Source organism: Ictidomys tridecemlineatus, chromosome 10 (genome assembly GCF_052094955.1).
Source record: "Ictidomys tridecemlineatus isolate mIctTri1 chromosome 10, mIctTri1.hap1, whole genome shotgun sequence".
Lineage (NCBI taxonomy): Eukaryota > Metazoa > Chordata > Mammalia > Rodentia > Sciuridae > Ictidomys > Ictidomys tridecemlineatus.
Window position 1 is genome coordinate 26,830,865 of NC_135486.1, and position 11,349 is coordinate 26,842,213.

Here is an 11,349-nt window from a genome sequence, read left to right on the forward strand (position 1 = left end):
ACGTTTGAATGTTAAATGTTAAAACTCATTTCCTTGGACCTCCCATTTCTTGAATATGCAGAATTAATACTGTAAAATGGCCATACTACCAAAGTACTATACAGATTTGATGTAATCCCCATTAAAATTCTAATGATGTTCTTCATAGAAATAGAAAAGGCAGTCATGAAATTCATTTGGAAAAATAAGATGCCTAGAATAGACAAAGCAAATCCTTAGCAAGAAGGGTGAAGCAGGAAGCACCACAATAATAGACCTTAAAATTATACTACAGAGTTATAGTAATAAAAATGGCATGGTATTGGCACAAAGATAGAATTGAAGACTAATGGAACAGAATAGAAGACAGAGAGACATGCCCATATAATTTGCCTCATGTTAGACAAAGGCACCATAAACATACATTGGAGGAAAGATAGCCTCTTCAACAAATGGGGCTGGCAAAACTGGATAAGAACATGTAGTAAATTGAAATTGAACCCCCATATCTCACCCTGCACAAAATTTAGCTCACAGTGGATAAAGGACCTTGGCATTAGACCAGAGACCCTGCATATACTAGAAGAAAACATAGGCCCAACTCTCCATCATATTGGCTCAGGAACAGACTTCCTCAATAAGACCTCTAAAGCACAAGAAATAAAATCAAGAATCAATAAGTGGGATGATATCAAACTAAAAAGCTTCTTTGTAGCAATGGAAACAATCAAGAACATGAAGAGAGAGCCTATAGAATGGGAGAAAATCTTTACCATCTCCACCTCAGATATAGCATTCATCTCCAGGATATATAAAAAACTCAAAAAACTTAACAACAAAAAGACAACTAACCCAATCAATAAATGGGCAAAAAACTGAACAGGCACTTCACAGAAGAAAAAATACAAAAGGTCAAAAAATATGAAAATATGTTCAACATCTCTAGCAATTAGAAAAATGCAAACTAACTACATTGAGATTCCATCTCACTCCAGTCAGAATGGCAATTATCAAGAATACACGTAACAATAAATGTTGGTGAGGATGTGAGAAAAAGGTTCACTCATACATTCCTGGTGGAACTACAAATTGGTGCAGTCACTCTGGAAAGCAGTATGAAGATTCCATAGAAAACTTGGAATGGAACCACCATTTGACCCAGTTATCCCACTCCTCGGCTTATACCCAAAGGACTTAAAATAAGAATACTACAATGACACACAGCCACATCAGTGTTTATAGCCTGTCAATTCACAATAGCCAAGCAATGGAACCAACCTATGTGTTCTTCACTAGATGAATGGATAAAGAAAATGTGGTACATATATACAATGGAATATTGCTCAGCCATTAAAAAAAAGAATGAAATTATGGCATTTGTAGGTAAATGGATGGAAATAGAGAATATCATGCTAAGCAAATACGTCAAATCCCAAAATCCAAAGGCCAAATGTTTTATCTGATAAACAGATGCTAATCCATAATAGGGGCAAGAGGGTAGGGAAGAATGAAGGAACTTTGGATTGGACAGGGGGGAAGGAAGTGGGCAGGAAGGGCGGTAGAAATTAGATGGACATTATTACCCTATATACATGGATGACTACACTACCAGTGAGACTACACCATGTTCAGCCAGAGGAATGACACATTATGTATGATGTGTCAAAATGCATTCTACTGTCATGTGTAACTAATTAGAACAATTTAAAAATAAAATTTTAAAAAGAAAATGTAGTACATATACACAATAGAGTATTACTCAGCTATAAAGAAGAATGAAATTATGGCATATGCTGGTAAATGGATGAAACTGGAAAATATCATGCTAAGTAAAACAAGCCAGTCCCAAAAACAAAAGGTTGAATGTTCTCTCCCATAACAAGGGAGAATGAGGAAGGGAAGTACAGAAGTTCATTGGATTAGACAAAGAGAAATAAAGGGAAGGGAAGAGAGATGGGAATAGGAAAGACAATGAAAAGAATCGGACAAAACTTTTCTAAGCTCATATATGAATACACAACAAGTATAACTCCACATCATGTTCAATCCCAAGAATGGGATCAAAATTGTAATGGGTTGCACCCAAAAAGAATTATTCTTTTGGAACTGATTAAAAATAATAGGGATTAAGTGTGATATTTTCATTGTTATCTAAAACAACTTCAACACCTACTCAAAGCACCACAAAATACCTACTTAAAGCACCCCAGAATGCCTATTTCACATACATACACACACATATACATACATATATATACATGCATATATAGATATGTATTTATATACACATACATACACATGTACATATATGTATACATATATATGTGTATGTGTGTGTGTGTGTCCTAAAATGCATATTGTAAAAGGTAAATTACTATCCTATAATGTGCAAGTCAAAAGTAAATACAGAAAGAGGGAAAAAGAAGGATATTATATGAACATAAGAAAAATCTTGGGATGGGGATGTGGCTTAAGCGGTAGCACGCTTGCCTGGCACGCATGCGGCCGGAGTTCGGTCCTCTGCACCTCAGCACCACATACAAACAAAGATGTTGTGTCCGCCGAAAACTAAAAAATAAATATTAAAAAAAAATCCCCCCCTCTCTCTCTCTTTAAAAAAAAAAAATATATATATGTCAGGAACACATTATCCTGAAAGTCAAGAAAAGAAAGCTCCAAGAAGAAACCTGAACAAACTTGTTACACCATAGCAACACAGTAGTGGCCAGATAGCGGTGGGCAAGCACACCACTTAAGAACACTGCATCAGAGGCCTGTAGCCTTTCACCTATAACAGTTGGAATCATTAACACCCAAAGCCAAGGAGTCACTTTGATTAAAGCAGCAAAGTCAGAGAACATGTGAAACACAGAAGTACCTGATGAGATAAGTTATAATCAATTATCAAAATAAAAACTTGGTAACATGCCTATCAAAGTACTAATGAACAAAAATTGAAAAGTGAAATCTGATTTGCTTTTTATATTTGAAGACAGCTATAAAAATACAGACAAGCTTAACTATTTTGTGCATGCAACAAAAATGGCATATTCCAATGATCTGCTTCTAAAAGAATCACATTAACTTGCATTAACTCAGTTCCTGCTGGGTGAGTATGAAAAAATAAAACAATTTCATTTTATTCAACAAACTAGGATATAAAGTTGTACTTCCAGTATGGGTTATCTAATTTATCTTAGTACATCTAGATTGAGAACGACACAAAAAGATATCTTAATGAACACAAAGCTAGAGCAAAAATAATTATCATGGTAACCACATTTTGCTCACAGATATTTTCCATGTTGGACAATAACAACATCTCCTAAACCATTTTATTGTATGTATAATTCACCAAGATTCTATTTTCTAAATGCCAGGGTTGTTGGACTTAGATATATGTTAATGTCCCTGATACTGTCATGCCAGCATGCATCTAAGATCACTTTTATAAACAGCTCTCCATGAACTAATTTAATTAATTTAATCAGCATTTTCAATAATTCAGTGGCCAGAAATAAACTAGGTCCAAGTTTTTTTCATTGTGTAAATATTCACTAAACATGCCTGATAACTGCAATAAGTTTTTTCTTAAGGATACATTTTAATATATATCTGTTAATATGGTCTATGAAGAGCTTATTTCAAGCAGGTAAACAGACATTTAGTCATATTATCTATACGACCATATGTGCCTATATTAGACATTTCTATAAGAACACAAGTGCTAAAATATATGCAGAATTGAAAGGCTCTGAATTCTAGTATGAATGGTATCAATAGAGGAAAACATTATTAAATGCCAAAGTCGGCTTAGAAATGCCTTTTTGTGCAGGCCACAGGAAATACTAAGTTAGGATTCTTTGACTTAATGGTCTGATTTAAGAAGAGTAAAAGGTCATTAAACTGCTAACATAAACCAGAGATTTTTTAAAAAATGGATAATTTGATACCAGATTGAATAAGCTGATCAAAGCAGAAAGTCTGTTTATAAAAAGAGATTTATTCCTAAGGAAAATTATTCTAGATAAAGAGGAAATAAAAAAAAATATTTGCTATATATGTGCTTAAAATTACTAACAAATAGAAATACTGGATCAAAGATTCATTAAATATAGAGATATAAAATTTTTTTAAAAAAAATAAAGGACTAGGAGGTTAGTCTAGTGAGTTAGGGTCTATAAACACATGAAAAAAACCTGGTAGTAGTTTTAGGTGGAATTATATTGGATTCAGTAATTTTAAAACACTATATTACTGTTTCAAAAAAATTACCTGCCTCACATATAGCATATACTCTAATATTTCCTCCAATGATAAAACAGCCTATACTGAGATTACATAAAGTCATTATGCATTACAGCAGTGATTAAAGTACAGACTCTGCAACTAGTACTTCGGACAAGTTTCTTGATTTCCTTGTGCTTCTTCATCTGTGAAATAGAGATAAATATTTCTGTTCCCCTATGACTTGTGAAGCTTAAGTAGACAATGTGTTTTTTTTAAAAAAATCAGGACTGTGCCACAGAAGAAGGACTGTACTACTGTTTGCTGCTTCTGTTGCTTGCAGCAAACTATCAACAGAATAAAAAAAGAGAAAACTACAGTCTCAAAGTTACTGCATAAAAGAAAAACCTTTAGAGGAGGCATGTCCTGTCTCTACTGGGGAAGGGTTACTTTTCATTTCCCTGAAATCTTAAATCACTTTAGGAAAAATGGAGGCAGAATAATAACAATAAGTTCTGTTATTAGAACTGAGCAGAGGCCATCACTGCTGGCTGTACTTCCCTGTCTGATGGGAAACAGAGAAGAAAAAAGAGAAGAGGGAGGACGGCAACTAGCTTGGAGATCTACCAGGATGAGCATTAAGAACTAAATTTTGGCACTTCACTCTGGAGAGTTAAAGTACCAGTTACTAAGGTTATCTTGCGGGAAATGGCCATTAAAAGATGCCACAAGCAGTCCACAAATACCACCAGAAGCAATTCTACTAACACACAGGAAGCATGATGGGAAACACTAGCAACCCCTCTCATGGTGATTTTTTAAATTTGTGGGGCACTCCATATGAAGCTAAGTTACTCTTCAGTGTTCTAAAATTTATTGTGGCTGCGCATGGTGGCTCACACCTGTAATCCCAGTGACTCGGGAGGCTGAGGTAGGAGGATAACAAATTAAAAGCCAACCTCAGCAATTTAGAAAGGCCCTACATGATTTAGAGAGACCCTGTCCCAAAAATAAAAAATAAAAAGGGCTGGGATGTGGATCAGTATTAAAGCACCCAGATCCAATCCTTGGTACTAGTTAATTAATTAATTTTTAAAATGTGTTGTGCTCAGAATAATCAATGTAATGCCTCTGAAGCAAATCCAAATATCAACAGACCAGGTCAAGATCACTATTTTACCACAGCTGGCTATATCAAATTATATTTGAACAACTCATACTGTTTCAAACTACTAACTAAAACTTAATAATAACTATCTCTAAAAATACTTATAACCTAAGTTACTCAGGAAAAATGAGAGAAATTAAAACTTCCCTATTTAAATAATGAATAAGAGAACCATACCAAATACCTTAACACAAAGAGTAAAGAGCATTTCAATCTTTGGATAAATCAAGTCTACCCTGAACCTATTTTCTATTTGATCAAGTAGTCATCAAAAAAAAAAAAAAAAAGCAATGTTCTGAGAAACCTTTTACCAAGAATATTTTAATTGGTTCCCAACACCTTCTCCTTGCCAACTATTCAGTAAATGAATCATGGTTGTCTTGCCACAGCCCTCCACCTACTCTGCCAATGGTACACTGGAAATGGTGATACCCAAGATAACTCAGGCCACTGAGATCCAACAAGAGGTTTTCTGGGGTATTTTAGGAAAGAAACTTGTGAAACTAAAGAGAGAGCCATAAAAAGCCATATATAAAAGCCATAAAAAGCCCTACAGACATAAACAGGAGAGGAGACTTCCAACATCTACTGATGGTCATCTTATAGTCACAAGAATCTAAGCCTTCTGTAGGTGGGTGGAAGAACTGGGAAGTAGAAAGAACCTGGATCACTCACGACCTATTGGGTTTCCTCTTATATGAACTCTCAAGTTTCTTTAGTATTCAAACCAGTTTTATGTTGGTAGCCCAAAGCATCCAAATTTACACATTTTGTTTTCCACTTCAACTACCATGTAAAAATTTCACCCATGCTTGTCTACATGTTAGCAAAAAAAAAAAAAAAAAGTATTCCACTTCAAATAAGTTAGTATACATATCAGAGTCATATTTAAAAGAGTTTATGCACAGTTAAATAGTCCAATAATTTAAAAAATAATTTCAATACATTTCCCTTCTTATTTATCAATAAAGGAAAAAATTGATAAACTATTATAGAACATCAAACTTTCAATTTGACATAAAATTTAACTTTTATGGCCCTCTTAGTTAGAGATATCATTACATTTTAGGGCACAAAATTTATAACTTTTTAGACCCTAAGATATTCATTTTGTTCATACTATTTAGATCAAAATCAAAAAAGAAAGACTAATGCTCTTTACAATTAGTTTAGCTTTTTTAAAAAAATCTTCAGAATTGTTTGCTCCAAACAGCCATATAAAATGCATTAACTATAACCTACAGAAAAAACAAATTGTTTACTTTATCCATCATAACATTTCAATTTTACCAAATTGGATAGACTATTCAAATACATATGAAGGTATTTTTAGGAAGTAGTGATTTAGATAATAACAACAGCAAAAAAAGAAAAGAAGAAGACGACGACAACAGCGGCAATTTAAAAAGGTTGGAAGTACAAGATACACATTGGAATAACTAGCTTGTGCTAAGTGACAAAGAGCAAAGTGAAGAAGGAGGGAGCAAACCACTCAAAACCTTTATAGCAGGTCACAATCTCTGTGACACATGAATAGATCAGTTGTTATATAAGGCAGATTCATCCTTTCATCAAGACCATTTTAGAATTTTTAAATCATGCATTCAAAACCACAGACATTCCATGTTTTCCAAATGAATTTAGGCTATTTTACAAACACTTCAGATAAGAATTACTTCATATACTGAGGTAATAGTATGGTAGGTATTTGCAAGATTAACTAATACCATAAATATAGTATAAATTTAAATCAGAGCTGAAAAAAATTATTTATCTATTCCACTTAACATGTCTATTCTGTAAAGAGGACTTGGTTGGGCCTGAAAGAATGCAAACTGACAAACTACAATATACAGGATAAAAAAAGATAACCTTTTTAATCAAAAAAAGACTCCTTGCAACCTTAGAATCACTCCTTACCAGCAGACACACCTGATCACAGCTGTAATTCAAACAGGCCAGAAGAACAGCAGGCAGAGCTGGTAGAGTCAGGAATGTGTGTGACTTACTACCTAAAATTAGCCATGCCCATTTCACCACAATTGGGTTGGGCTCCTCTATTTTAAGGTGTGCAGTTCTGAATTACTTAAAAATATGTAATTGCTGGCTAGTCTCTAAAACTAAGAATGTCAGCAGACTTTACACCAAGGCTTTAGATGGCCAACTAGTCTCCACAAAACCCCACAGCATGCTATCTAGGGTCTAAGAACACAGCAAATAAAAGTTAAATGCTGAATATATCCATGAAGATGTACCATGTATGGGCACACTAGAAAGAATTAAATGAGAAAAGATACTTCTTATCCTTTTCTGCTTCTCTTTCCCCCACAAACACATACATTATAACAAAAGTGGTGGAAAAACTGACAAAAGTCATACTAAAATATACTGTCTTTTCAGGAAACTGTACAGACTGTTAGCTAAAACTCTTCCAAATAATGTTACACTGTTGTTAACTCCCTCTGAAAATGCCATGTTACTGGAGTAAATCAATAGTAGGGGCTACTCAGTCTGTATTTCACATTCTAGAAACATTACCAGGAAACTGGTGAAGGTCCCATCAGTACTAGCAAGAGAATATGCACTAAACATTTTTTAAATGGAGCTAAATTTTCAAACAAATGAAAGAAAATGAAAAGACATACTCTTTCACCATTATGAAAAATTATTTTTATCAACAAAGGATAAAAATACATTGTAAGTTATACAGGCTTAACACATGCTTGAAATTCAAGCTGCATGTGTTAAGCCTGATTTCTCCAAACCCACCATAAAGACCTAGTATCTATTTTATTACTAGCAACTTGAGACATTTGATGCAGAATCCACATGTAGTATTATTTACTTTCCTGATACTATCATGCTCCAGCAGTCCATGATGTTAACCCTTGTTTTGACAAATGCAATCAAATATTTTAAGAATTAGAACACACATACCTTCATTTTCTGAGGCATGGCATTTCACCTTCAATACCAAGTCAAAGGTTCTTTCTGGATTTTCCCTAAAAGAAAAAGAAATTTGTTATATTTATTTCCTAAAACAAACAAACATCTGTATAAAGCTGTGTGTGTGTGTGTGTGTGTGTGTGTGTGTGTGTGTGTGTGTGTGTGTAGGGGTTACGGATGAAGTGCTGTGGCTCAAATCCAGGCAGGGCCTTATGCATGCTATGCAAGCACTTACCACTGAGCTATACCCACATCCCCTATGTTTTCTTAATTCTAAAACTAATCTTGTTCTTGTCTCAATATACTTTTTGTAAGTACATAACTATAACTAGCACAGCAAAAATAACACTATCAGTTAGCAACTTAAGAGAGACTTGAGGCAAAGAGTTTAACCTCAAAGACTGTTTTCTTACCTATAAAGAGTCTTGTCCACATCACAGAATTGTGAGAACTATAAATCAGATAATATATGTGCAAGTACCTTATAAAGGTATACTGCTGTATAAATGCAAAGCATTGCTTTTATCCTACTGAATCAAAATTGGAAAGCCACTGCATTCCTCAGTGCCTTTAAACCCTGCCACACCTTAACATAGGTTCTCAGGCCTTTTTCAAAGGACTTGCAATGACTACCTGGTTCCACTTGCCATTGCCATGTAATATATATAATGTTCTATAAATGTGGTACTTTGCATATGCTCTTCTTGAGATGTACTTACTGTACTTAAACATGTTTATGGTAGCAAACTATTCACACACTCCAAGGCTAACAAAAAAGATCTGCTTTGTATGTATTATCTTTGGGGAAAATGAATATCTACCTCCACATTAGATTTTTCCCTACAGGAACAGTAAGGTTGCTTTGATTCATTCAGAATTTACTGACAATTTTACTAACTTCTCACACATTTAACCTATGGGTTTAATTTCAAAAACAGTGGAGTGAAATTTATTAAGCCACTTTTCTCTCCCAAAACACTGGTTTTAATCTCTCTTTCCATCACAATCACAAGATTGTGACACCACAATGCCAAAATGCTAATACACATAATTCAGGTACCCCTGCCAAGACCTTAGTGTCTTTGTACATTTGCAATTTTTAATATGTATTTCCTTCAAGAAATTAATGCCAGCTCTCACTTTTAAATAAATGTTCATTTAAAAAAATCTTTACACGTATCTAGAATTATAGGAAGTGACAAACTCTATAAATCAATTTGCAAATATACATTTTCTTGGCTTTCCCACTATTAGCTTGTTTCAATGAAAATAATGCACACTCAGGTAATTTCCTTCTTATAATAGGTCAAAAAGTATCCTCCTTTTTTTTACTCACCCTACTCACTATGGTGTCAAACACTGAAGAAAATAATTTTAAATTACATAGTTTCCCTATTTTTCTAGTATTATTTAGAATTTCTCTTAGGTGTAAAAGTTAAATATTGATTCAGTTACACTCTGTGACATTTAAAAGGCCTTCTGCAATTATACAAACATATGTGATATTTATTATTGTAATTTGAGGGAAGAGTTTGAAGGGAGGGATGTAAAAGGCGGAATGCTTTCCAAAGTTAGTTTCAGGAGAAAAATAAAGAACTCATGCCTCTAAGATACCTAAAAGAAAAATCCCCATCGTTATTCAAATTGCTTTTTACTTAATCTGCTGAAGTAAGACAGCCCCTGATGAATACTTTGACACAGGCATACCCTTTGCCAGCACCACACACCACACAATGCCTCCAATAAACAAGCCTCAGGGACCCGTTTAAATTTCTAAGAAACAGCAAAAGAAAACATCCAAGTCAGAACTGGAAAAAAAAAAAAAACAGCTTACAAAAACGGTTATCTTAATGCTAGGAAAGCACTTTAAATAATAACCGCTTAACCTCAACGCTGCTCCCTCCCGGCCACCTCGCACCACCCAGACGCGTCGAGTCTGACACCCGCGGGAGGAGGAGAAGCCCACGGCTGGGGGTGTCGGCGCGGCCGGGCTGCCTGGCCACCCCGGGGTGCGGGCGTCGGCGCGGCCCGCGGCGGCCAGGGGCAGCCGCGGACCCCGCCCGACGCGACGCGGGCCGGCAGGCTTTGCGGCCTAGCGCCGTCCCGCCCGCGGCGGGGTCTCGGGGCCCGGCCGCGCCCCCGCCTGCGCCGCCCCCTCCGACCCCGCGGGAGCCGGCCGGGCGGGGCTGAGGCAGCCGCGCGGGCCAGGATTCGAGCCGGGAGGGGCCGCCGAGGGACGCCCACCCCGCGCGCCCGGGTCCCCACTCACTTGGTCCTGCACTCCATGGTTACATGTCGCTGCGGGGCTGTCCGTCCCGACCCGCGGCCGGCCTGGAAGCCAGCTGCCCTCCACTCGAGGGTCGCGCCGCTCCCGCCTCCGCCGGCCGCCCCACCGCCAAGGAGGCTACTCACAGCGGCGGTGGCGGCGGGCCCATGTCGCGGCGCCCCCGGAGCTACCCCGCCTCCCACCCCACCCCTAGAGCCTTTCTGTGACAGCAGCAGCGGCGTGGCCGCCGCCCCCGTCTCCGCAGGCCGCCGCCCCCGCCGCCACCAAAGCAGGGGCCTCTTAGTTCCTGCGACCGAGGCCGCCCACAGCGACTCCTGCACCTTCTACAAACCAGGAAGTCGCCGGGAGGGGGGGAAGGGGCGCACGGGGACGCGCCCGGCAGCTTCACCTGGGCCGCGCGGCCCCAGGGCGGGAGCCTGCAGAGGACGCCTCAGCCGGGATCCCGGCGCCCCAGGCGGCCAGCGGGGAGAGAGGGGGTGCAGGCGCCTGCTCACATACCGTTTGCAACCGAGCCAGAATGCAAGGTGCCTCCTGTGTCCTCAGCACTGGACCAACCGCCTTCCTTTCTGGGTCCAGTCCAGGCTCCGAGTGTCCAGGTTATAGCCTCCTTACCAGTGAAGTACCTGAAAAGGTTCCTCGACTTGTGTAGTATTTACAACATCAAGTGCACACGGAATTGGGTTCCCTTCGTTTCAGACTGCAAATTCAGAGCTCAAGTTGATGCTCCTGGCTTTTGCCTCAC

The 11,349-nt window shown here is 38.0% G+C and overlaps 1 protein-coding gene across 2 annotated transcripts in view; it reads right to left on the minus strand.

Annotated features, from left to right (window-relative positions):
* Positions 1 to 11,028, minus strand: part of Dennd1b (DENN domain containing 1B) — a 221,848-nt gene extending 210,820 nt beyond the window's left edge. Inside the window, exons 1-2 of one of the 2 annotated variants that reach the window (XM_078022530.1) lie at positions 10,590 to 11,028; positions 8,312 to 8,376 (exon numbers count right to left, since the gene is read on the minus strand). In XM_078022530.1, coding sequence (XP_077878656.1) covers positions 8,312 to 8,376; positions 10,590 to 10,606 — 82 coding nt within the window. In that variant the 5' untranslated portion in view covers positions 10,607 to 11,028. The remainder of the gene's footprint in view (positions 1 to 8,311; positions 8,377 to 10,589) is intronic. The other variant, XM_078022531.1, reaches the window with a different exon arrangement.
* Positions 11,029 to 11,349: the final 321 nt, after the last annotated feature.